The sequence below is a fragment of the Desarmillaria tabescens genome (genome assembly GCF_030435595.1).
Source record: "Desarmillaria tabescens strain CCBAS 213 chromosome Unknown EV420scaffold_106, whole genome shotgun sequence".
NCBI lineage: Eukaryota > Fungi > Basidiomycota > Agaricomycetes > Agaricales > Physalacriaceae > Desarmillaria > Desarmillaria tabescens.
This window is the reverse complement of record NW_026848405.1, coordinates 67,762-93,229: the sequence shown is the minus strand read 5'-3', so window position 1 is coordinate 93,229 and position 25,468 is coordinate 67,762. Positions and strand designations below refer to the sequence as shown.

The following is a 25,468-nucleotide window of genomic DNA, read 5'->3' as shown; positions in this document are numbered from 1 at the left end:
ATAGCAGAGAGCATAAGGCTACTAATCAGTAGACTATTATGAGATCTATTATACTTTAAAAAATATACAGAAACATACTTGATAGATTGAGTCATTCTTGAAGAACTTAACTATGAGGATATTAGTATGCATCAATGCAGTAATCAAAAAGATTTACAAGATGATCATGAATACTAGTCACCCTTGCATCCATATTTTCAACTTGTCTAGTAACTGAAAGAACAGCAGTTGCCTGAGAAAGGTTAATAATACTTTTGACAAGTTATAATAAGGAAAAACATACCACAAGCTTATCTTGAGCTTCCTTGACATACTCTTTATGCTGGTTGATACGTCCCAGAATAGCTTCTCTCTGAAACATTTTCTTCATAGTAGCCTGAAACCCCTTCTTCCCATAGATCTTGTTCAAATCATCCTTCAAAGCTCCAAGGTGACTGATGATAGCAGGTATCAGTTCCTAAGCTATTAAACAAATAATAAAAGTGAAGACAGACTTGACAAATTCATCACCCATTTGCTGTAGGTGTGCCAGTGGGTGAGTTGAAACATCTGTCAAGGATTGACCCTCTCGAAGGAGCTTGATCTCTTCAGAGACATAGCCAAGCATATGATCAAGGTACTTGACAGTGTCCTTAAGATCTTCACGGGCTTTCTTATTATTCTGGATGACACAAATTTTTTAGTATGCCCTATTGATGTAAATAGCCATAGATTTGCACCTGAACCAGCTCCAGAATTGGGAGAGCAATATTTGCAATTGCCTTTGTGATGCCTGTGTGATCGAGTTCACCTGCACCTGCAAGCACCTTGAGAGTGACACTGGCATTTGAAATCCAGTCCGTATCATCAGGAGCAAGATTTGGAGGCGCGAGGATTGTAGATTGAGCAGCCACCGCTGCACTTGAAGACTGGGTGAGAGATTGGGATGGAGCTTGCATTCTTTGAAGTACGCTGTATGGTCGATGGTGAGAGTACGAGTGGAAGGAATACGTTGCAGTGATATGTATCTGATGGGGGCAATGTAAGTTTCCCCACGCTTCATAGCTTTCCACCGCCACCATCGTTTATCTAGCACTGCGTGAAGCCGTTTCGCTGCTGCGTGCTGTCTTGTTCTTCTTTTCGATGAAGGCGCTGCTTGTTTTGGTAGATTCGTGGACCAAAAATTGGCAGGAGTTTTCTGGAATCCGAGGCGATGGCAAGGATGGTTGAATGCGAGTAACTGTGTCGGGCAATTACTTACCGTGAATAAGGACTGTGTGCTATGGTGCGTCCTGCTTTATTTTTTGTTTTCTCTGGGTTACGTTCTCATTATGTGGCAGAGTGCTTTTCTACGAACCCTCGTGTCTCAATCTCGAAGCGTTCGCGGCTCTACATCTTATCCATTTCATCGGCAACAAGCAATATATGCATTTCTCCAACGACTGTAGTCCGTCTGGCCCTCGACAGCGGCAAAGGGAACTGTCATCAACAGGGAAGGATAGCACTTACTTTCCTCGTGTTGGACGTCTCGGCCTCGATCCACAAATCTACGAACTCACTCTAATTCTGCCCATCAGCCGCCCCCAGTCGTGTCCTTGGCCACCAGACTTCCTACAGCAATCATCGTCACAATAGGCTCATTCACCCAAGTCGCAACATCGCTAGCCTTGAAGGGTGTAGTCGACATAGCTCAGCGAACGGGAAATGGCGGAACAGCATCGGAAATCGACGCAGGGAGCGCCCTTCCTTCCCCAATGCATCTTTTTTGGATGTCGCGCAATGGTGGGATACCGTACGACCCAGACGATTGTCGTGTTGTCTCCCTTCTTGCGTTGTGGTGTTGCAAACTATGTAAGGCGTTCTCTTTTATCTCCATTTCTTACTAAGGACCGGCCAGATAGTCCTGTTTTTACGGTGTCTGTGTTTACAACTCTAGACGAGCTCCTACCAAGTGACGGCGTATCAAGATTTCTTGCCGGTCCCCCTCGACCATCGAACATCTCTGCGTAACACGAATCCATGGGCGTCGTCTGCGGTTGCATGATGACTTTCAGCTTGCCGGCTCAACCTAACGATGAAGTACCCTGGACAGTTGGTTTGGAGCCCAGTGTCAGCAGGAACGGTCGCTCAGAGGTCGAATGGATCCTGAAACCACGTATTGAGTTCTCTACTCACATCTTTGCCTCCTACGTGATACGATACACGTACCGCAGAGTTGCTATGATCACAACAACTACCCCATCGCCTATATCCCCGATATTCGTCCATCTATGCAGTCAAGGATACGCTGCGGAGCCAAGAGAAGAAGAAGTTATTCTTTTTGCTAGAGAAACATATGGTACGTATCTTATCATCTTGACTCCCACGTCCATATCTGACATGTCATTTCTTCAGGCAAGGAAGGATAGCGACTGCTCGTTGGAGCAGAATGCCATCTTCGTACCCTGCTTTGGCTACCATATTCCACCAGTATTACCATCCTCGGAGGCCTATCTTCAGCCTGAGAACGTTGGAGCGCGCTGTCTTTGCTCAAGACTTCACTCTGCTCGCTAGCTTCAACTTTTCGCCTTTGTAATCTCTCCTCATCACCTCGCGACCTTTGTTGCTGCGATATATGCTATCTGCACTGTATTCGTCGAGATATGGGGATCACCGCCTGTGTCGAAGAGCATGCTCCAACGTGGTAGAAAGAAGGGAAAGGATTATGGCGTGGGGATTTGACAGATAGGAATTTCGAGGCTGGTCATACGTGGTTCAGTCACAGTCGATTACCGCTCGTTTCTACAGTCATGATACTACCATCACGAGGTGCATGACGCGTGCAGATAGGGAAGACGGCTCTCTCGTCAGCCCCGGCACGTTCCTATGATGCTGAAGTCACGACCTACCAAAGTCCATCGTTAGTCACCTTCAAGTGTTCGCTGGCATCGTATTCCTCACAAGCTTATCAAGTGCTTGCACAAGCGCCATGTACAGCTAGTCTAAAGCTCGGTTGTGCATGCAGAAATCCGGCTAGCGACCTGCATTTGACGCTGCTCTGTTTCTTCCGCACCATCATCAACTGAATCGATACACGATCAATCTCAGCCAGATTGGACGGACGGACACACTGCAAGGCTGTATCAGGCATATCGCTCTACCTCACGAAGGAATCAATCCCATCAATCGGGCTATTGGCGAAGGAGAAGTCGTCTTTATTTTCCTAGACTGGTATCCGCCGTACGTGCCTTATTCATTTGACGTCTTGGCTATAACTGACACTTCATTCCTGCAGGTAGTCTCTGCGTCTTCCTAAACCGAGGAAAGAGGCGTTTTTATTGCAGGGCAAACCCTCTTTTACGGCCATCAATGATACGCCTACTTGTGAGGGAGGAAAACACGTTGCTTCATAGGCTTCGTCCATTCTCTCACAGCTCCGAATATGATGCTTACACGCTTTCCTGCATCCATTGTAAATCCCTCGTGCACCAATGCACCGCTCCCCAGACCGTGTTTGCCTCTACGAAACACTTGGATGAGCTTGGATCAATTTTGTGGCAAAGGAAAGCAGAGCTTACCGCTTCCCTCCATCCCCGACTTGTCAATCTCCAGCCCCGACGTTGTTCTTCTCCCTCTCAATCTACGTTCTTCCACGAGAAACAGAGCGTGCCTATCATGATTCCCTTGTGCACCGATGATCCGTGGCCTAGACTGTTCGCCACTACGAAACACTTTGGTGAGTATTCGAGGCAAGGGAAATCCAGAGCGTACCGTACTTGGGACTGCTTCCTCCTGTGAGGTCGTCCTCCACAACCCGCCGATTACGCTCGTGCGTCCCTCCATCCCGACGCCACACCATCCAGTTCCCTCGCCGATACCCATCACGGTCAATCCACAACAGAATCTCGCCTCAGTCCTCGTCGTTTCTTCCATGAGAGACGTTTTCGTGGATTCGGTAGTGACCGTCGTTCGATGTGGAAGCAGAAGCGACGTCGTTTCTTGACCGGGTGTCGGTGGTGCTTGTGGACTGTGATACTTCCCGAGGCCAAGAGTGTTCAGTGTAAGAGCAGATGGGCACGGCTTGTCCTCGAGGGAAAAAAAGATGGAGGCGAAGGAGGTGCAGACCCTCGAGAAAGGTTTGTGAGCGGGGCCAGATATTTAGCAGTGCGTGTGCTGGTGTAGCCACATCTTTTTCCGCCGAAACCATTAGGCTGTACTCAAGGTTCCCTCTGAGGCTATGTCCTCGACACGGTACGGCAGATGTTGATGAGCTCAAGGACAGGCTCGCTGAGAGCGTCCTCGGTGTGAATATTCCGTCAGTTCAACGTGGTCGACCTGTGCGCCATCGATGTCGTAGACTACCGTGACGCACTAACTCACAAGTAGGTGCTTACCCCTATGCAACTTCGAAGCTGTCGCCTCTCGATAAGTTCTACCCAGACACGAAGCAAAATCGTACACTCTTACGTGGAATTCGAGAATAGTACCTCGCCCTCTCCGCCAGGTGTGCAACAACCGGTGTTCGCCCAGATAGCCGTAGATCGTGGTATCCCAATAACGGTGAATACGGCACGAGAAGCAGAGGAAGATACAGAGAAAATCGTGAAGGAGATCGTACCCAAGGGGCCACGACTATCTACCCTCGTACACGTTCACTGCTTCACCGATCTTGCTGCCTTCCAAACCTCAACACCGCCAAGCTCTTCAAGCAGATCGCAGCTACAGATAACAAACGGATTCTGCTGGAGACTGGCGCGTCCGGCAGACGTGTATAGCGCTCTTGAGCTCAAACAGTCAAGGTCGCCGTTGTCGCATTCACTAATGAAGGCAGAGTCTGTTGCAGGGATTAGGGACGACAGGCGGGATGCGGAGCAGATGCTGGGCATGGCGAGAAAGGGTATATGGTATTTGGAGGCTGCTTAGCGGGAGATAAGGGTGGAGGGCACAAGCGGTGACCTGACCTCAGACTCTGAGATGGTATGTATCTCAATGATCACCTCGTCTTACTTTGTTCTAACCTCTTTTTCACAGGTTGCAGCAACCCGTTTGGATTCCGGAAGGACGTCGCCTTCTCATGCCATACTTCTTTCGCTTCATGGTACCGGCTGGGCCATTCTTGAAGCGTCTGAACTTTTACTGGCACACTATTTGATTGTAAAGACTGGATAGTCGCTTCGAGTGCGTTTAATCCTATTCGTGTTGGCCGGAGTGCTAGCCTGGCGCTTCAGCTTTATACCCCCCCTTTTTGAATCTTCCTAGTCATAGGCCGACGCAACAAAAGCCATCGATATATGCGCCCACTCAAGACAAGGAGGAGCCATCGCGCGTCGGCAACGAATGTGTTCTCGTCCCAGAAGTGAACCAGGCGGTACGCTATACCACTTTGGAAACGAAAGTCACCAAGACCTAGCCCTAAGGAGACGCATACGGAGATGATTGAAGACATCTCCAGCTGCAGAGGGAAAGGAGCACGTCGTTCTCAAGGTTTCTATGCGCGGCATTTTCTATTACTCAACCGTTTGCTCAATATTACCTTTGTCTATCTAGCTTCAAGACACGTCCAAGCCGCGGACGATCACATACAGCAGAACCCTCTTACTCACGACTCAGCGAACTCTGCTCGCACCAGACAAGCAACCTCCGTGTATGGAATGTCTGTCTACCGTGTCCCGTATGCCGGGCATGAAATTGAAAGTTTGAGCTTTTACCAAGGTAGTCGTGTCCGTCTTCCCTACAAAAATGGATGACACACGCCTTGTTATCCGAAACGTCTCTTTCCAGGCCATGCTACGACCTTGCTTCCCACCTCCGTCGCCATGGAAACTAACAAGAATTCTCGTCTCCCTCATGATCTAATGACCTCCGGCTTCCTCCAGCACGCGTCGACCCCCCAGCCCACGGGAATCAACACTCTTCGTTTACGTTTGCGTTTGCGGGTGGGAAATGGGAAGGGGATCAAAATGTCCGTTTGTTATCAGTGCGTTCCGCATCGACTTTCTTGCTAACTCACAGGCAGGTGTTCGAAGTCGAACCTGGCTGTCGTTACACCCAGACGCGAAGCAAATCATATACCCCTGTCATGAATGCCATCACATCCATCCTGTGTAGGCCTTCCTGAGATCAGGATAGCCGTGGATCATAGTATCCCGAGAGGCTGAAGAAGGTGCGGAGAGAAACGTGAAGGAAATCGTGTCCAAGGATCACCGGGTATGTATGTCTCTCCCTGTCGATGCCGATAATGCTGATTGTAAGCGTAACAACAGGTCCACATCTACTGTTTCACCCATATCATCGCACTATTTAGCCCCCGTTTACTCGAGTTCTGCCTAAATCTCAGCATCGACATGACGGGCGTCGTCTGCTACGCATCGAACCTCAACACCTCCGAGCTTTTCAGGTTGATGTCCGCCTCTGGTTATTGATAACAAGCAGACTCTCCTGGAAACATACGCGCCGTACATGGTTCCGGAGAACGTGTTTGGCGTGCTGGAGCACAAGGTCGAGTCCAGGCCCCCGTTCTCGCGTTCGCTGATGGCAACGGTTCGTTGTGGGGGTTATGGGCGATGGTGGGATGCCCAGAAGATTATGGATGTAGCGAGGGAGGGTTAGTGGGAGGATATATGATATTTGAGGGTTATTCAGTGGCAGCTAGTTGAAGGCCATTTTATGAAGCTGCGTTGGCCCCTTGCTGGACACTAGCTAGCTGTCGTCAAGGAGGAAGCAGTGGCTCATACTCCAAAATGGTATCTATTTCCGTTATCACCGTTCTCCTCGCTTTCTTCTAATATCGTTTTCGCAGGGTGGAACAACAGATTATGGTTTTAGAGAACGTCCTATATTCTCTCGCAGCTAGAGTGGAATACTGAGAACAAATATCATCATGTTTACGCATCCAGATTTGAATTGCTATTGCCCTGCATGTATCCGTCCATGTTCAACGACATCGTGAAGGATTCATGCCAATGAACATGTTCAAAGCAGAGATAGCGGGTCAGATAATCCATGACAGCAATTCGTGCTATAGCATTCCATGTCGTCAACAATATGACCCTACTGATCTCCTGAATGAGGACTCTTATACCGTCGTACATTTCATGGTCTAGCCGCTGCCGAGTTCATAATCACTCTGACCGGCTTTGGAATTCCAGCACCAGTGAGTGAGGATGTTCTTTACATGTATCAATGTCATTCCAACGCTCATACGCCATATTTCCGCTATGCCATGTTCATTTTGCCAAACGAGATCCCATGTTAGGCTTGGAATATACATCAACGGTCTTCCGTACATGTCGGTGAAACAAATAGACTCATGTCCGTGGGGGAGATTGAGCGCAAGTACATCGGCACGGGAGAGCCGTATATATTGCTGCTGTATGAGGACGCACGTAGGGAGGTATATAGCGGAATCTATACCTGGGTGCTATCCTGACGTCTCAGTTATCAGATATACAGTTTGTGAACTGAAGAACGCGTATGGTATGCTGTCACTGACGGAGCCGTATACAACAGCGGCGAGGGACCGTTATGCTAATGAGTAGTACTGGTAAAGTTTTTCTTTTCAGTTTTTTGTGGGGGAAGAAATCTATATTGCTCGCGGACGTCCAGTTCTTTTGACCCGCGTGCTGACTTCCAGTATCGAAGGAGTTTCTCGTATATTATTGCTGGCACGCGGGGCGTTGGCAAAAGGGTGTTTGGTATTGGGAGAAACTTGGCAAACAGGTCCTGTAATGCTATTCGATGAAATCCGATTGTACATGCACTGCCTCGAAGCTCGGTATTTGTCGATTCTATCGTGCTGTTAGTAGGGGGGCGTTTCAACTTATCTGGATAAAATATAAGCTGATGTTCAAGAGAGTATTGCTATGTTATTGTGGATATCAATGTTCGATGCTACGCTAGTCTACAGATGTATGTATGTATGTATGTCCAGAACAAAAAAGAAAACGAAAAAATGATAGATAGACAGCGAACGGACAGCAAAAAAATTACGTGACAACTAGGTACAATAGAAATGGGTATCGTAAAGGAAAGGGGGGAAAAGGAACAGTAGCTGCGAATGTCAAGATGTTGCCACAACACCTTTAAACACCGCAGACCAACTGCGCTTGGGTGTCGGTCTCAATGGGGAACACGGAGGCGAAGGTCGCGATGCTAAGCGAGGTGGTGACCGAGGCGGTGCGCTGAACATCACGGTATCTGACATTAGCCGTCGATGCTTCGAGGGAGAAGGTAAAGAAGATGGCGAAGACGATGGAGACGGCCTCTCGCGAGTATGTAGGATGGCCTGTGAGCCCTAGACTCAAATTGGGGCTTGAACGCGAGCCCTCTCTCGATGGATATACGGTCTCGGGCATCAACAAGGTCTTCTCGCAACGATTTCTTCTCGAGATGCTCTTCCCAATCATACTCTCCTCGGAACCATTCTTCGCTGTCAAGTTTAAACACGTCGGCGGAGCTTTCGGACTCGGAATGGGGGAACCACCAGGTGAACGACGCGGTAGAGGGAGAGGAAAGAGCTGGTCCTCGTCTTCAACCTCGACACAGGGCTTAGGAACAGGCTCGGGAGCAATCTCCTGCGAGCGCCTCTGCTTCAGCGTGTCCACCTCGTCGACGGTTACGTTAACGCGAAACAAAGCTTCTTCGACGTCGGCAAGGGTGAATGGGGCTGTGATACCGTCAAGACTCGTGCTTCGCCGTCTCCGTGCACCGGTAGAGAACTTGGTCTCCCAGTTGTCACCCTCTTTGAGTGATTTTCTCGTTATGGGATAAGCAGTTTGGACAACAGGCTCGCAGCGGTACGGTGGTGATATGTTTCGCTGGTGGAATGGGTAGAGAAGGGGTTCGCCTAAGGGTTCGTGAGCGGGGTACAGGGAAAGATGGAGGCGAAGGCTGATCTGCCGAACGATGCACGAGACATGGGGTAAGAGGTTCCGCATGTGTGTGATCGTCCGCGGCTTGGACGTGTCTTGAAGCTAAATACAAGTATCATTGAGTAAACAGTTGAGTAATAGAAAATGCCGTGCATACCGAGGGACAGAAACCTTGAGAACGACGTGCTCCTTTCCCTCCGCAGCTGGAGAGGGAGGGTCACTGTCTTCAATCATCTCTGTATGCCTCTCCTTCTCATCTAGGGGGCTAGGACTCGGTGATTTCCGCTTCCAAAGGGGTATAGCGTATGACCTGGTCACCATCGACACCATAGGTCGCTTGGAACGACTTTCTGGGATGAGAACGCATTCATTGTCGAAGCGTACGACGCGCTCAGGTATGGGGGCAGCCAAGAGTTTGGTAGAGCAGGACGCTACGGAAGACATTGCTGGAACAGAGAGGGTATGCGAGAGAGATGAAGGAGGAATGAAGGAATCACAGTACGGTCATGGAAGTAAGAAGGAAAGGAAGGACGAAGCTAAGGAAAATCAGGCGTGCCTGCCCAAATCTGGCGCGATACCCATTTTTTCCTTTTTGGGAGTCTAGCCCGTTTTGGTCGCTTCCCTGCATTGACGGTCGGCGTTTCTCCTGTGGCAACCACGACGGCGGAGATTTCCCCTTCAATTTTACAGTCTCCTAATTAATTCCCTTTTCTCCTTCCTTCCTACTCACCTACATGTATGAAATCGTACGTTAATGAAGTTTTGGGCTGTACAGCAACGAGGCCCGGATCAAGAAGCCTGCGAGAACAAGCGGCACCGAACCACCGGAAAGAAAAAAGGTTAGGTGGCGCGACTTACCGTTCTGATATCATCACTCAGCTAGCCGAATCCAGGGATCTATTCACGTCTGATGGGCATGGTCCTACGTCGCAACGAGAAAAATACAGAAGAATGGTTTCGCCCATTCCTGGCAGTGTGGATCTCTGCATAATGTCTCCGTTGACTACATAATGTGTACGTGACATTTACAGCATAATTACCACCCTGACAATCTTTCTCCAGCAGAATTTCTGGCGGGGTCAGTTCCCCCATTGTCTAAGGGTCGCCGACCAAAACATATTGGATCGATACCTACCAGGTACTACTGCGCAAACATTCATAGTGTTGAAGGACTAATTCGAGATCTAGCTCCTTTCATCTCAGCTAAAGAGCAAAGATCTCACACTGCGGCGGGTGAGAACTTAAGATCAGTGTGGTCTTCTGGAGTATATCATGATCTACCAATCAGCTTTGAGCTTCAAGATACGCTCCACAAAAGCTTCACATTGCTCCAGGTAGCCCATGCAGCTATCGCCGCAGTCTCAACCGCTGAGAGATTCTCAAACAATCGATCTCCTGCACACAGCGTTCTCTCGCCCCTCTATCGTCAAGATGTTAGCACAGATTTGCCTGCTTCCAAGCGGATATAGAATCCATACGGTAGGTCTCGTTTCTTTCGTGAAAATCCCGTCCCTGAACTAATTATATTAATGGTACAGGCCCCAACAAGGTCCCATCGTATCGTCCAATGCGGTGCCAAGGATTCATGATCGTCACAAAGTCTTAGTGTCTTTCTGTTTGAGGAACTTTTTTTCTTCAGCAAACCTGCCTTCTTCGCCGGGTTCATTGTCTCCGAATACTCTTCTCCCGTTCCTCTCTGTATTCTCCCAAGAACCGGTTATCGTAACGACCTCGCCCTTCTCTCGGGACTTCTTGCACCGCAACCTCCTGTACTGCGGTTTCTAATACTACTACCGAGATATTGATTAACAGTGATTAACTCACATTCTGCGTGAAAGTATCTTCTCTATCAGATGCTTCCGTTTGATGGGTACACACGCTATCACCATCTCCTGTGTTCAATCAACTCTTAGGCACAGAGTGATGAGTAGTTGCCTCAAACACGTGTAGTCTAATAATCGTCCTTGGCCTCCTCGGGAGACTATCGGCGTTTTACAAGCTCGTGGCCGCCGTAGGGAATCTTGTCAGGTACGCGTGTCACGTTCTGGTTTTTGTTTGGTCGCTCACTGAACAACCATGCATAGGCTCATATCTTCGAGGAACGAGACAGGCGTGGCTTGCACGCCAAACGTTTGCGTCCGAAACTGTCTGTTGCTCGTCCGAGGAGCTTCAATTCTGCTCGATTTCGTTCTTAGCAGCTCCGAACGTTATTGCCTGTCGACTAATCTAGACGTGCCATGTTTTGCTGCCCTTCCTTTGAACACCAGGATCTCGCGAAACTTCCCCAAATCTCAAGAAAAGACGGACGCAGCGTAGGTGCACCGTACTTCTCATGCTCACGCTCACTCACTTTCCATACAGAGACATGACTTCTTTGGACGAACAAGAACTGCAGGCTACTTCGAACGCAGGTGCCTGCCTTCAAAACTACAAAGATAAACAGGTATCGATAAGAGTCGGTTAGTAGACGCTAGTCCTTGTATATTTCGTCTGGATGTAGCTTAAGCGCTTCGTAGATCATGGCCGACATTTTCCTTAAAATGACGAACGGAACATTGTCTATGGTCGTAAGAGAAGTACAAACTGGTATCGTATGCATCAACGCGATACCACTTTCAGGGTCTATCGTCCGCCAATCTTGCAGAAGTAAGCCGCCGAAACCTGTTTTGACACCTGTCACAATACTGACTGATTTTACGCCTCGTTACAGATAGACACCTTCAAAGTAACCAGAGAGCTGGTATGGCTGCCCGTCGTGCTCCCACTTCTAGACCTCATTGCTCAACCGTCTCTAGATATACTTACCAGAAGATGGAAGACCAGGAGCATCTTTGATTATTCCTGCCTACCAGCTGAGATGGAAACGATGCAAAAGTTTCTGATGCGTGCTCATATTCAATTGTGATCAACCAGGATCCTTTTGAATTCCTAGCCATTTGTACAAAGGGAAATTCATGATTCAGTTTGTGAACAGTACCTGTAGGAGGGGTTCGTACATCACCTGGCCTATATCCAAATTTTGCTATGACAACCGCGTTCAGTGGGATCGCCGCCTATCCAGCTTCTTCCTGCCCTCTTCTTCGCTCGATCCCGTGAACACAAAAATGACACGATATTCATTCTTACTGGTGTCGTTACAGATCGCTCGTAAGCACCATGAAACAGTCTGGGTACACTCCAACGTGAACGACGTTTTCCAATTGGCCATAGACTTCGGATACGCAGACCGGATCTGTCACCAACCCCAATTGGAGCACTAACCGGATCTAGTCCATCCGATGGATCATGCGCCGCATTCAAATCGAAGGTGCTGTCGGAATGAAAAGTGTGACGATGCTCGTCTTCCGATCCCACGACTCAATCCCATACCATGACGTCCGACCTACCAAATATCAGGTTACAGACAGTCTGTCTGTTTCTCGTCGCCGGCTTTTTTATCTACAAGATTTCGACGAATCGTGGTAGATACAGCGTTACGACGAAACTGCGGGGACCTTCAGGTCAAAACTGGCTTTTCGGTCTTACTCGTGTTATCCATGAAGCCGAGGATTCAGGTCTCTTGTACGAGCAATGGGCATCGGAGTACGGGTCTGTCTTTAGTTTCCCTGGGTTTTGGGGACAGCAACAGCTGGTTCTTTGCGATCCGAAAGCCTGTGGCACACCTCTACGCAAATGAGGGTTTTGGATACATCAAGACGGACTTGACTCGCAACTTCATCGAAATTATGGTTCGTTCCTTAGGTTTTAGGAAATATGAGCAGTTTTGTCTGATGTACTATCTTGACCCACAGTTCGGGAAAAATTTGTTATGGGCAGAGGGAGAACTTCATCGAAGGCACCGATCGCTCACTTTCACGTCACACAACTGTGCACTGACCGGAAAACATACAGGCAACGGCAAATTTCTCACACCGGCCTTTAGCAACAAGGCTATACGTGATCTGACCCATGTTTTCTACGACTCGGCTCACAGGGTACGTAAATGATACCGCGTTCATTGAATATTTTCCTTATACTTCACCTAGACGTCTTCTGCTTGGGATGCTATTCTCGAAGCAAGCGACGGGACCTCCACGATCGATGTGCAGAACTGGTATGTTACACCCGTTGAAAATGCCTACCAGCTAATACCCATTTCCTAGGATGAACCGCATCTCGTGAGGCTATCATTCCACTACGTAACACTCAGCAGCCAATCCACTTGTCCCACCTAGGATGGACAGCATCGGTAGAGCAGGATTTCTCTCACGACTTTGGCGCCAGTCGACGGGAAACCGCAAATTTTCGACGGCCTTGACCTGAGCAGGTGGCGCCGCCTTCTTTGCTTTCACGATCATCACGGGTATGGTCTTCCCTGCCGTTCTTCGGTTGCCTTCGAAGAGGAAAGAGGCTTTAATTGATATGAACCGTGTATTCTCTGGTGTGGCCGACCAGCTCTTGTCAAAGGCCAAGGAGCATGGGAACGAGGAGGATAAATCTGTAATGGGTCTGCTTCGTGAGTATGACCTAATACTGGTTCCTGTGGGAAGCTGATAGCGTTTATATACAGTCAAATCAGAGACGCATGATGCAGACGTTCACATGTCTAGGGAAGAGATCATTGCACAGGTATCTGATACCGACCCCGCACTACTGATCCTTTGCTAACGATTGTCTACAATAGATGGTATAGAAATTCCTACTTTTGTTTTTCGTGCTTACAATTTCCGAACTTTAGAACATGTTGCTGATAGCAGGTGAGTGTTACAGATTTCAATCCTTATTTTGAAAGCTAATCATTTTACAGGCTATGAAACGACAAGTAGTAAGTCTCGATTCTTTCCAAGCCTCTACTTCTTCTGAATTACTCTCGTATAGTCAGTCTCACGGTATGTGAGCTATCAGCGACCGATCATTAAATAAAATTGATAACCTCGTAGTGGGCCCTCATCGAAATGTGCAAGAACGTAGACATCCAGAACAAGCTCCGCGCAGAACTGGTGCAATTCGGCAACACCGACCCGACATGGGAGCAACTCAACTCGAGTCTTCCGTATCTTGACGCAGTCATACACGAAACCCTACGATTGCACCCACCCGTATCAGAGGCAATAAGAGTGGTGCGTATCCTATCCTCCACCGTATCGACCTTCTCTCACTTCCTAGTAGGCAGCGGAAGACGACGTCCTTCCTCTCACTACACCAGTGGTGACCAAATCCGGAGAGACCGTTAACAGTCTCTTAGTGGCCAAAGGAACGGTCTTCACCGTTCCCATTCAAACACTGAACATATCCGAGGAATTCTGGGGCCCTGATGCAAAGGAGTTCAGACCGGAGAGGTGGCTAGAGGACTTTACACCGCGAGCGAAAGAGATCCAGGGTCATCGACACCTGTTGACGTTCGTGGATGGACCTAAGACTTGTCTTGGGAAGACGTTCGCTTTGACTGAGTTCAAGGTACGTAAAACTCTCTTGAGGGAGAGTACACCTTTTTTGCTGAGGATCGGATTCTTTAGGCGGCGCTCTTTGTTATTGTACGGAATTTTGCGCTCGAATTTCCCGGTGGAAGTGATACCGCCATCGGCAAGTATACCGGGAGCGTTTTGCCTCGACCAAAAGTCGTTGGCGAAGAGGGCGCAAAGGTTCCATTGAGGGTGAAGCGTATGATGTGACACCCGATCTCGCGAAGATATGGGCACAGTCTAAGAAATAAATGAATAGCCTATACATTTTATTCTGCTCCTGTTTCTGACGTCCAGTCGTCTCTGAGATACCTCGGAAAAAAGAGCACCCCATCGAGTCTTCGGAGTTGGAACAAATCATCGCAAGATATATTTCGAAGCTGCTTGCTTGCTTGCTGGGGGTTCTGATTTATTATGCGTGGCTTGTTCGACCTCTCCCGTCTTGCACGTTTCCGTGAGAACAGACGCTTCTGCGTCGACATGCCTTCAATAGACTGTCTCCACGGACGTGATCAATGTAGTGAGAAGTTGTTCTGATATGTTATTGAGCATGATGTTGGTATACCGCTTTCCCAAGGCAACAGGTCATCGGAGGACAGTATGGTCGAGTCATACGCGGTAGAGGATGGCGTGGGTAGGAGTGGTGAGAGGTTTGGAAAGTACTCAGGTAGGCGGAAGCCAAAGGTGAGGGTGTCGGTGAAGCAGTGGATATGGACCTATTGACCTATTGTTACGCATATAGTCAGCACTATCGACATTGCTAGAGAGAAAGACGTACCCCGTAGTCCTTGATACGATCCTTTCTGTGTCCTCTTCCGCCTCCAGTGCATGCACCGTAATCAATCTACTGCGATCCGTAGCTACCGGGCGAATAACCGCTGCTGAACATCCGTGTAATGGTAATCGAGTCCAAGACCGAGACATGATGGTTTTGACAGCGCAGCGAGAACAGCAGGGGGCAACCGATTTTGCTTCATGTATGACGACGAGAGCCAGGTTCGCAGGACGTACGGGTCGGGTGAACACGTGCCTGCGAGTTAACAAGAAAGTCGAAGCAAACACCGGAATAGCCTTCCTATGTGCTTTGCGATATATACAGCTCTCCCATGTCGATGTACTCCTCAGCTACACAGCGGAACGCTCTGCTCTCGGCCTTCCCGCGAGTATCGACACCAGGTTGTCCCGGATTTCACAGGAACTCCTCTCTGTAGAACGACAAGACGCCGTTTGACGCTGCACATGGAAGAACGTTGCTCATAGGGGGTCTCGTTGGGGAAAAACGAATACAGCGCAGGCATCAAGCGCATGCTGAGGCTGGACCTGGAGCCAATCATGAAAAGGACGTCTTCACTCGACATTTCCTGTATATCTCGGGCTTGTATCCTGGGCGGTGAAGTCGGCGGCCGACCAGAAAATGAGATGCGGGGTAATCCGGTGAGAGCTCGTCCAGGAAGTGGGGCACATCGTTGATGCCGACGGTACATGCAGGGATTAACGTGAATCGACTCATGAGGTATCTGAAGATATATACCATCAGGTAACCGCTTGTGCTTTCCACTTTTGTCTCAGCCTCCAAATCCTTTCTCGCTATGCCTAGCACCTGCTCTGCATTCCACCCCTCGCCATTAACATCCGCCATGAACTCTGCCGTCATCGGTGGATGCGAGAACGGCAACCTCGACTCAAGAGCGCCATACACGTTCGCCAGAACCACGGACGGGGCATCGGTCTCCAGGAGGTATCGGATCAGTGAACAACACCTGCTTGAGGAGCCTGGTAGTGTTGAGCTTTGGAAAGTGCTCTAGAAGGCAGCAGGGTCGGCGAAGCAGTGAACGTGGTCCTGGAGAACACTGTTAGCTTGGAACGAAAGTAGATGGTTCAGGTAGTCGTACTCGGTGGCTCTTGGGTACGATCTCCTTCATGGTTCCCTCTTTATCCTCCTTTGTTTCTCGTGTATGCACCATTATTGAGATACAACGATCTACGGCTATCCGTAGCTGTTCGGCGAACACTCGTTGTTATGCGTCTGGTGGTGAGAGCGTGTACTGGTAGTCCGATCTCACCCAGGCCGAAGCATGACGGATGCGATAGTGCAGCGAGAATCTCGGATTCCACAGTCGATGTAAATGACTCTGCTTCGTATATCTGAATGGAAATTGATTTCGACGAGAGCCATACCGGATACGTAGAACGTCCGGGTGAACGCCTGCCTGTACGTTAGCAAGAAAATTCAGAGAAAAAAGAAAGAAACGCACTGATAACGAATCGATAATGGATGCCCTGACATTTCCCATCTGCTAGCTCCTTCCGCGTCCCGCGCATGAACACTTCAGGCTCGCACACATCGTCTATCGTCTCTGCTCCCTTACATGCCCTTAACGAAGTCAAACGCGGTCTCATACCGCTCCTTCAGGGTGTCTCGAGCAACACAATGCAAACATGGAGAGAAGATGCGTCTGGATATTGACTATTGTAGACTGCAAGGTCGACGCGTGCTGATAGGGAGTGCTCTTTTTCTTGTTGTTCTAGCCCATGACGAAGAAAGTGGCTGTGAAGAATCATACGCGAGGAAGGGAAGGAGGCCGAATAATGGACCAGAGATGGAAGATCTGGACAAAAAATCTCCAATTTCGTATTTTGGTGACGTTTTCGGGGCTTCCCGATTCTTTCCGAAGAATGAGGAAACGATAGAGGGTTATTATCGGGGCGTAACTGTCTTGAGCAGTGCCAAACTGTCTGGACAGGGGCTATACTCGGGGTCGGCTTAGTAATTTTTGGTGATAGGCGATCATCCGGCACGCAACGGCTTATTTGCCGAGCGGTTGCCGCTGTGGCTGAGAAGTCTTTCTTTCCGAATTCCTATTGGTTTGCGGGCTGGTCGGAAAACTGTCGACCTCAATTTCCTCTTCATTTCCTCTCACCTACTATCACCTTTTTTGCTTGCACGTCACAAGTGATTCCTGCCTTCACTGTCCTTTTTCTGCTCTGTGACTGCAGATGCCCTCAACTACTGTCTGTTCTACAGCCCCACTCAGCGGGTTAATAAAAATCTGCTTCAGTGCTATCACTCTGGTAACGCATTGTGGTATTATGCATCTGCTTATCTTCAATGGATTTTCCTATTACATCATGTAGATTTGATATAGCAAGAGAATTCAGTGTTGATGCGAACCTGCAAATCAGAACATTTTGCTACAGCAAGTAATGTGTGCTGATTGTTGTGTCTGGTTTTTGGGAAGTGCACTGTACCCATTCACGGTCAGATTTTTACTGTCATGTAACAGTTTGATGAACGTTGTGATGTGTTCATTGTGGACTAATCGACCTTGTGATGGCATGAGGTGCGCAGTATTAGAGATAATATTTTCTTTCTTGAGATGGTGCCAGGTGCGTAGGGCATGTAATTATAAGATGCTGTTCAGACACCCACCAACTTGTGATCTCTTGCATACTAGATGGCAGACTGAGTTACGTTCACCTTCCTTGGGGCCTCTAGTGTGAAATGACAATTCATCAATGAGTTCGATTTTAATGCCGGAAATTTTATTGTTCTTTGCAATCTTAGTATAGGTCATCGAACGGAGCGCACTCAGGTGATTAGATTTAGACTGTGCAAAATGCGAGCTGGCGGCGCAGCCGCCGAGCGAGCTTTTTGCACTACCACTTTATTGAGCAGCTTGAACCAAGGGAAAGAATCGGGGACCCGGCAACTGCCGCTACTGGATAATGAGGTTGGTGTTGGTGGTGATTGTGACGCCGCATGGTCCGTACGTGTTTTCTGAGTAGGTGATAGTACCGCTAGAGATTGAGTTGGAGATGAGCATGAAGGGACGCATGGGGATGGTCGAGCTGCTGATAGCGAGTCTGTGGGTGATGTCGCTCGGCAGGCTGAAGAAGCTGAGAGTCATGGAATGCAGATGGAACTGGTTGTGCACCAATCAAAGTCGATCTTGGTAACACTGTTGTCCCAAGGTGATGCGATGGTGGGTCTGAAGGTCTAGCATATAGCATATAATGCTGAGCATCATCCGATGTGTTATTCGATGCAACACGCGAATACACTGACAACGTTGAACGATGAAAATAAGCGCGTAGACATCGTGTAGAGGGAACTGTTCGAACGAGCCATGCACTGTACCACTCCATCGAACGCACAGAAACATCGGGACAGCAGAGGGACTGATGGCTCTACGCGCTGAATGGTAGTGGCTCCTTGTCCTCGAATAGAAGTGCCGTCTTGGGTGGGCACGTATCGTTAGATTTCCTTGCGTCAACATATGAAATCATATCTAGATAGGAATGAGTATAAAATTCAGAACGAGGTAAGAAGCTAACGCACCAGCTAATAGTCACCCTCCTGAGTCATCATTGGCCCATAGTTTATCGCAGGTAAGGCCGACGTAGCTGAGATTGAGGCAGGCAATTTCGACATAGATGTCTGCCGTGTCTGACTTATTATTGGTCAACACAGAAGGGATTGGACGTACAATTGAATTATCTTATAATACCAGCTATCCAAATCCTCGATCCTTGCAGTCGCGCCGTATCCCAGTGAGAGTTCAAAAATGGTGTTGGTATCATGGAGGCCGTCGGAGAGAAAGAAGTATGGCGTGAGAATATACGTCCTTCTGGGTATCAACTTCTCATTTTTATCCGCTTGCTTGAGGTGAGGATATATCTTTCTTTTTATCTCTTTCTCACGACAAAGCCTGCTAGAATACAGTAGCCAGGAAACACGTAGTATACGATATCGATCACACACAAACACAGTGAACCGACAAAATACTTGTATCCAGACGAGCGAGCCAGTATCGCCATCCACCGTACATCAGGCATCAATACATCAAGGACGTAATTAGGCGCAGAGGCGACCTTCGAGTTTAGCCTGATGGCTTCGGCGGAAGAAGACACCGGCACACCCACTGCTATATATCTAGCTCCGCTCACTACCTCTTCTCGAGGGTCTGCACCTTCCTCGCCTCCATCCCTTTTCCCTCAAGGGCAAGTCATGCCCATCTGCCCCTTACACAGAACACTCTTGGTCTCGAGCAGTGTTACAGTCTACAGGCACCACCGACACTCGGCCAAGAAATGACGACTCTTCTAGTTGTACTCCAAACAACGTTGACTGCCGAATTCCCGTACTTGTCTGTCTCGTGGAAGAAACGGCGATGAGCGAGGCGAGATTCTGTCATGAATGGAGATGAAGAAGATCAACATCAGGCCGGAGCAGCGAGAGTGACGTGTCGGGATGGAGGGAAGCACGAGCGTGATTGGCGAGCAAGCTGGGGAGGACAACATCACAGGAGGAAAGTGGTCTCCCAAATATGGTCCGCTCTGGTTTCCCTTGCTTCGAATAATCATCAAAGTGTTTCGTAGTGACGAATACAGCCCGGGTCACAGAGCATCGGTGCATGAAGGCATCACAATGGGCACGCTCTCTCTCGTAGAAGAAACCAGCGGGATTCCGTCGTGGATTGAGAAGGCCGAGATCAACATCAGGGGATGGAGGGAAGTGTTGACGTAATTGAACGGGTCTTCCTGAGGGTGGGTCGCAATGCTGTCGAGGAAAGTGGGGCCAAGCACGGTAAGTTCTGGCATCTCTTGCCAAGAGATTGGTCCAAGCTCACCAAGGTGCCTTGTAGTGGCGAACACGGTCTGGGTCACGGAGCGTTGGACATGAGGGGATGGTAAAGCGTGTAGGAAAGCGTGTGGACATCGTATCCGAGACTTTGTGAGGATGGGCGAAGATTATGAAACGACATGCTTCTCTGTTGCGATAAGGTATATTGTCGATGTTCTTTAAAGAGGGCTTATCCTAAAATAAAAGTGATCTGTATTGTTGTTGTCATCATCCAGGAGAACGCAGTAAATGCCTATCGGAACGATACGTCGGATTTAGACAACGAGATGCCAGACAAATGCGACACATGCCATGGCTCTCTTCCCAGACAAACGAGACGAATTCTCTGTCACCAATAGTCCGATTGAGTGGATTGAATCATGCGAAACGCTCGTGAGGTAGAGCAATGCGCTTAATACAACCAGTCTTGCAGTGCGTCCGTCCGATCTGGCTGAGATGTATATATGTGTCGATTCGGTTGATGATGAAGAAACAGAGATGCGTCGCATGTGGTCTCTAGCCAAGCCTCTGATCAACGCGTCACATCGAACTTTGGACTAGCCATACACGGAGCCTATGCGAGCACTCGATTGCTTGGCACGGGGAGAGGAGGTATATGCCGATCCCAGCAAGCAGTTGAAGACAGCCGGTGATGGTATTTGTCGTCGCTTCACCTTCGTAGGAGTGATGCCACGGCACCTATGCTGCAGGTTGAGGAGAGCCGTCTTCCCCATCCACACGAAGCACGGTGCTTGTGACCATCAAGAGGAGACTGTAGATCAAGCCGCATACAACCAGTCTCGACCTTCCTATCTGTCATATCCCCGAGCATAACTCTTTCCCTTCTTCCGACCACGTTGGTTCATGTTCTTCGAAGCAAATGGCGATCCTCCATATCTCGACGATTACAGTTCAGGCGAAGTCTGTGCATCTGGAGGAATGTGTGATGAGGAGAGATTACGACCGCGAAGCTAGCGAATAGAGTCAAGTTTTGAGCAATGACAGCACGCCCCAAGATTCGCAGGTTGAAGATAGGCCTCCAAAGATGTTGATACAGACAGAAAGTAGTAGCCAAAAGCAGAGTGCGAAGATGCTATCCGTCTCTCCAACGAGCGGTCTGAGCCTGACGAAATGACACGTCAGATATGGCCATGGAAGTCAAGATGATAAGATACGCACCGTATGTTTCTCTAGCAAAAGGCCAACAACTTCTTCATCTCTTGGCTCCACGGCGCATCCTTGGCTGGATAGATGGACGAATATCGGGGATGTGGGGGATGGGGTGATTGTTGTGTTCATAGCAACTGTGCGGTATGTATATCGTATCACGTATGCGAGTAGTGAACTCGATGCGTTGCTTCAGGATCCCTTCGACCTCTGAGATCTGAACGACCGTTCCCACTGGGCTCCAGACCAACTGTTCAGGGTATTCCATCGGTAGGTTGAGCCAGCGAGCTGAAAGTCGTTCACTCGAGGCAAGCAACTGCAGACAATGCCCATAGATCCATGTTATGCGGACGTGTCAGAAATACGTCTATTGGGCCGGTCACCGGTCACCAGTAGGAAACCGAGGTAAAAGAGAAAGCCTTATATGGATTGCAACACCACAATGCAGGAAGAGAGATCACGATGATCGTCTCAGTCGTATGACACCCCACCGTTGCACGTCATCCAAAAAGGATGTACTGGGGAAGGAAGCGCGCTCCCTGCGTCGATTTCCGAGCCATTTTACCATTTCCTGTTCGCTGAGCTCTGTCGGCTGCACTCTTCTCGAGGTCGACGATATTACGACTCGGTGAACAGTGAGCTCGTCGTGATGGTCATTGGTGTAGGAAGCCGGGTAGCCAAGGACACGACTGGGCGCAGCTGATGGGGAGAGAGGGTGAAGATTCCTGGGTCGAGGCTGGGCCATCCAACAAGAGCAAAACAAGTGCTATCCTTCCCTGTTGATGACGGTTCCCTTCACCGCTGTCGAGGGCCAGGCGGACTACAGTCGTTGGAGAAATGTATGTATTGCTTATTTCCGATGAAATGGATACATAAGATGCAGAGCCTTGGTCGCTTCAGGATCGAGACATGGGGTTTCGTAGAAAAGGACTCTGCCACATAATGAGAACACAATGCAGGTAAAATTAGAAAGAAAGAAGGACGCACGATAGCACAGAGTCCTTCACGGTAAGAAATTTGGCGCATATCCGTACAAAAGTACTCGCCCTTGCCATCGCCTCGGCTTCTACAATATTTGGCCCTCGAATCCATCGAAACAAATCGCGTCTTCATCAGAAAAAGAACAAGACAGCATGCAGCAGCAATAACGGCGCCAGATAAAATGATGATGGCGGTTGAAAGCTGTGAAGCGTGGGGAAACTCACACAGCCCGTAAGTACATCTGGTATCATGACCTGATTTAATTGTTCTCTCTGACGCCGTCTTTACAGGCAGTCAAACGCTGAATCGGCAGGCTATCGATGAAATCAACATCAGGTGATAGGCCTGGAAGTAAGCTTTCTGGCCTTTGGAACACGTTGTTTCGCGTGGTAAGCCCTTCCACCTTCAACACCTGACACTACGCTAACAGGGAGTTTCGTTCAGTCCAGCATCGGTCTTTGAGAATTCAGTAGTGGCTTCCCGGCAAGCCGTAAGCTTGAAATTTGAGCTCTGGATCACGTTTATCTCATGCGGAAAGCCTTTCTGTTGATGATACTTGACACTATACTAACAGGATTCTTCGTACACTGAATTCATAGCATCTAGTGACCTTCAGAAACTCAGGCAAACACAATCGTTAATCCGCTTCAAAACCTACCTCGCGTAGCTCTGCAGGGTGTAATTATGACGCCAAGAACAAGGTCTAGAAACTGAAAAAGAGATGAGTAAAGCACCACTAGAAGAATTTTGAATGAATACTCACCGAGTGACGCGTTGTTTACCTCGGCGAGCTTTCAGGTCGGGTTTGAAGTACGATACGATAATATTTAAGCTTGTGAAACGAATCCTGAGGCAGTCCAAAATTTCGGTGCCTCTCGGGAGATCTCTGAATTTTGTCCAGTGATACCAAGCATATTTGTGGAACAGATCAAAGATGTGATAGGATGGTGCTGGTTGTGAGAGAGTCGTTGCCTGGATAGCAGATATGTTGTCGATGCTGAACGTTGCACTTCCCACATTTGTCAAACTTCGGAGTGGTTCCGTGCATAAGGTTAGTGCTAGACCTTCACCATCATATACCTCGTGCTTCTTTGCTGAGCCCACCCTCAGCCTCAATGTCTTCATCTTCCTCCCACCTCGAGATAACACTGCTGCAGCTCCTATACCGCCATCTATACCTGATCCGTCTCCGTATGCCTTTACATCGCTGTTGTCCGTCCTCTCCATTGCCATTACCTCCTCCATTGATTCCGCAGTCTCGGTCTTAACCCTTGATTTCCAGCGGGGTGGAAATCGCACTGCCTTGATCATCTCTATTTTGTCCGGCTTCGTCATTGATGTTCTAGGTTTCTGCTGTTGTTTTGCGTGTATTCGATGTCTCCTGCAAAGATTTAAAATTGTCGTTCATCAGACTCGCAAACGCCATCGTGTCTTGGGCTGCCTTGTACTCCCCAAGGTCCATCCATGCTTCTAGGATGTCGACTGCATTAGCCACGGTGCGATGTTGTTCCACCGTTAAGGTCTTTGTCGGTTTCATCTCATTTTTGCACATATGTCGTAGCACGGCCACGACATCAGACATAGCACTCGCAGCAGCACCTTCTACTTCTACCGCTCTGCCGTAGTCTTTCACTATGGCGTCTGCCGCTGATTCTAACTTCTTCATGTGCATTTGTTTTGCTTCCATCGTTTTTGATGATGGCATCGTATTGAAGCTTGTATCGCCGCGCTCGTCTGGTGGTTCCAGAGTTTTGGACATTGTTTTGTATGTTATCTTGCTCGTAGGTAAGATAATACAAGCAGTATATACGCGTGTCTATCCTCGTACGCCCTCCTGGTTCCCTTCGAGCGGTGCTAGTGGGAAAATCTAGGTAGTGGCTGTAGCGGATCAAGAGGCGTCTAGTCACTGCTTAGTTTCGATTATCCGAGGATCCTGCGATCATACCTGTGGGTAGCGATATAAATGACGAGACAAACTTTCCTCTCCTATAGACTCCCATAATTCTTTCGCTCCAATCCTCTCTACAAGAGGTAAGTTGTTCAACCATCATCTCTCTATCGTTTTTTGAGTCTCGACTTTATAAAGGCCAAGCTCTGCACAATCTCCCATGGATGATCCAGTCGTACGGCTCCCTTCTGAGCTTATCATTGACATATTTCTCCACTGCCTCCCTGACGACTCCTACCCCAGCCTACATGGGGGCGCAGCCCCAGTACTTCTCACACACGTCTGCAGATCCTGGAGGGCACTAGCTCTCTCTGTCTCCAGCCTGTGGTCTTCCTTCGAAATTGATTTCCACAGTGGTTACGCCGTGCCGCGGCTAGAAGCGCTGGAGTTTTGGCTCAAGTATTCTGAGGAGCAACCATTATCCTTTAACATTATCTATGAACCACCTACCCATACGACGTGTCGTGCCTTTCAGGACCAGAGCACGACTGTTGTGAAAGCTCTGCTCCATTACTCGTCCCGGTGGCAGAAAGTGAGGTTCGTGACACCTGGCGCTAGTGTCCTCCCTCTCTTTACAGATCAATCACGGGCTTCTGGGCTTCATTCCCTTGAAGTACTGACGCTTGATATGAGAGGAGTTTGGCCGTCACATCGTGTAGCCTTGCGCTCATTAGGGATTCAATGGAGCCGGCTCTCAGAGCTACATGTCCGCCTAGATTGCGCGGTGAAAGAGCTTCCTACGCTAGATGAAATCTTTGACATCCTATCAGAAGGCGAGAACCTCATAACCTGTTCATTCAATGCAATGTGCTCCTTCACCTCAGGGCCCGATCCGACACGCATCTCAATGGCGAAGCTCCAACGTCTCAGCTTGACGTTGAGAGTGACTTTAGGCTCCGAGGCATGCTTTGGACACTTTTTGGAGTCACTAGATGTGGTAGCGCTCAGAGTATTATGCATTGAGTGCATAGACGACTTAAATGGTCAAAATTGGAATGGCTGTCATTCATCGATTCTCTCATGCCTTCGCTCAGCAATGATCCGGGAACTCCAGTTATATTATCTACCCCTTTCCACTATCGGTATCATTGACATTCTCGATGCTACACCAGCGCTAGAACGTCTAAACCTCAAGTTTGACCGAGGGGACAAAGACAGAGACCCGGTGGATAATGTTCTATTTCAGCACATACCGCAATCAAGGGCCCTCCGAGCTTTGGACATAGAATGTAACGGGGGAAAGTTGAATTGTAAGGCTGTAACGGACATAGTAGAACTAGACATGCTAGAAAGATTTTACCTGGCGACGTTCGACTCCATCTGTAACTGTCCTGACCCACATTGGGAGAAGGAGAGGAATGGAGGGGCAGATATTCAGCTGAGACATTTCCGTTTCTAGTTTATTTTATTTACTCGTGGAGAGCTAAGCTCGAATGCCCTAATCGTTGAAGGTAACGTAAATACTTGCCAGTTCTTCTTG

General features: G+C 48.8%; 7 protein-coding genes across 7 annotated transcripts; 3 read left to right on the top strand and 4 right to left on the bottom strand.

Annotated features, from left to right (window-relative positions):
- Positions 1–21: 21 nt before the first annotated feature.
- On the bottom strand, positions 22–938 carry EV420DRAFT_1487002 (uncharacterized protein; the record flags this gene model as incomplete). The annotated part of the gene is made up of 6 exons (XM_060470472.1): positions 22–33; positions 79–110; positions 175–232; positions 284–434; positions 495–661; positions 720–938. 6 exons carry the CDS (start codon positions 936–938, stop codon positions 22–24), a joined length of 639 nt encoding a protein of 212 aa, XP_060322669.1.
- Positions 939–4,248: 3,310 nt separating this feature from the next.
- Positions 4,249–5,163, top strand: EV420DRAFT_161118 (uncharacterized protein). Its single transcript, XM_060475056.1, has 2 exons — positions 4,249–4,935; positions 4,990–5,163. Exon 1 carries the CDS (start codon positions 4,357–4,359, stop codon positions 4,879–4,881), a length of 525 nt encoding a protein of 174 aa, XP_060322668.1. The 5' UTR covers positions 4,249–4,356; the 3' UTR covers positions 4,882–4,935; positions 4,990–5,163.
- Positions 5,164–7,781: 2,618 nt separating this feature from the next.
- EV420DRAFT_1587635 (uncharacterized protein) lies at positions 7,782–9,356 on the bottom strand. Its single transcript, XM_060474843.1, has 4 exons — positions 8,986–9,356; positions 8,758–8,923; positions 8,301–8,696; positions 7,782–8,251 (listed from the first exon to the last, which is right to left on the bottom strand). Exons 1-4 carry the CDS (start codon positions 9,270–9,272, stop codon positions 8,018–8,020), a joined length of 1,083 nt encoding a protein of 360 aa, XP_060322667.1. The 5' UTR covers positions 9,273–9,356; the 3' UTR covers positions 7,782–8,017.
- Positions 9,357–11,904: 2,548 nt separating this feature from the next.
- Positions 11,905–14,781, top strand: EV420DRAFT_1667266 (cytochrome P450). The gene is made up of 13 exons (XM_060478996.1): positions 11,905–12,556; positions 12,620–12,802; positions 12,854–12,921; positions 12,971–12,985; positions 13,043–13,056; positions 13,135–13,323; positions 13,378–13,436; positions 13,546–13,564; positions 13,615–13,632; positions 13,686–13,696; positions 13,748–13,927; positions 13,977–14,264; positions 14,324–14,781. Exons 1-13 carry the CDS (start codon positions 12,365–12,367, stop codon positions 14,477–14,479), a joined length of 1,392 nt encoding a protein of 463 aa, XP_060322666.1. The 5' UTR covers positions 11,905–12,364; the 3' UTR covers positions 14,480–14,781.
- Positions 14,782–16,556, bottom strand: EV420DRAFT_1486998 (uncharacterized protein; the record flags this gene model as incomplete). Its single annotated transcript, XM_060470469.1, has 7 exons — positions 14,782–14,985; positions 15,048–15,113; positions 15,281–15,299; positions 15,443–15,589; positions 15,613–16,029; positions 16,333–16,479; positions 16,525–16,556. The coding sequence occupies 7 exons, from the start codon at positions 16,554–16,556 to the stop codon at positions 14,782–14,784; spliced, it is 1,032 nt and encodes a 343-aa protein (XP_060322665.1).
- A 6,826-nt stretch (positions 16,557–23,382) lies between these two features.
- Positions 23,383–23,799, bottom strand: EV420DRAFT_1486997 (uncharacterized protein; the record flags this gene model as incomplete). Its single annotated transcript, XM_060470468.1, has 1 exon — positions 23,383–23,799. The coding sequence occupies one exon, from the start codon at positions 23,797–23,799 to the stop codon at positions 23,383–23,385; it is 417 nt and encodes a 138-aa protein (XP_060322664.1).
- Positions 23,800–23,850: 51 nt separating this feature from the next.
- On the top strand, positions 23,851–25,387 carry EV420DRAFT_1316914 (uncharacterized protein; the record flags this gene model as incomplete). Its single annotated transcript, XM_060468697.1, has 3 exons — positions 23,851–23,939; positions 23,986–24,071; positions 24,127–25,387. The coding sequence occupies exon 3, from the start codon at positions 24,149–24,151 to the stop codon at positions 25,385–25,387; it is 1,239 nt and encodes a 412-aa protein (XP_060322663.1). The 5' UTR covers positions 23,851–23,939; positions 23,986–24,071; positions 24,127–24,148.
- Positions 25,388–25,468: the final 81 nt, after the last annotated feature.

Bases quoted from the DNA above. Each gene is read 5' to 3' on its own strand.
- EV420DRAFT_1667266 (XM_060478996.1), top strand. From the start codon at position 12,365: ATGAAGCCGAGGATTCAGGTCTCTTGTACGAGCAATGGGCATCGGAGT. The intron at 13,324-13,377 runs GTGAGTATGACC...GTTTATATACAG, and splicing joins ATCTGTAATGGGTCTGCTTC to TCAAATCAGAGACGCATGAT. The intron at 14,265-14,323 runs GTACGTAAAACT...CGGATTCTTTAG, and splicing joins TCGCTTTGACTGAGTTCAAG to GCGGCGCTCTTTGTTATTGT.
- EV420DRAFT_1587635 (XM_060474843.1), bottom strand. From the start codon at position 9,272: ATGTCTTCCGTAGCGTCCTGCTCTACCAAACTCTTGGCTGCCCCCATA. The intron at 8,924-8,985 runs GTATGCACGGCA...TTTAGCTTCAAG, and splicing joins CTCAAGGTTTCTGTCCCTCG to ACACGTCCAAGCCGCGGACG. The intron at 8,252-8,300 runs GTATATCCATCG...ATTTGAGTCTAG, and splicing joins CCTTGTTGATGCCCGAGACC to GGCTCACAGGCCATCCTACA.
- EV420DRAFT_161118 (XM_060475056.1), top strand. From the start codon at position 4,357: ATGCAACTTCGAAGCTGTCGCCTCTCGATAAGTTCTACCCAGACACGA.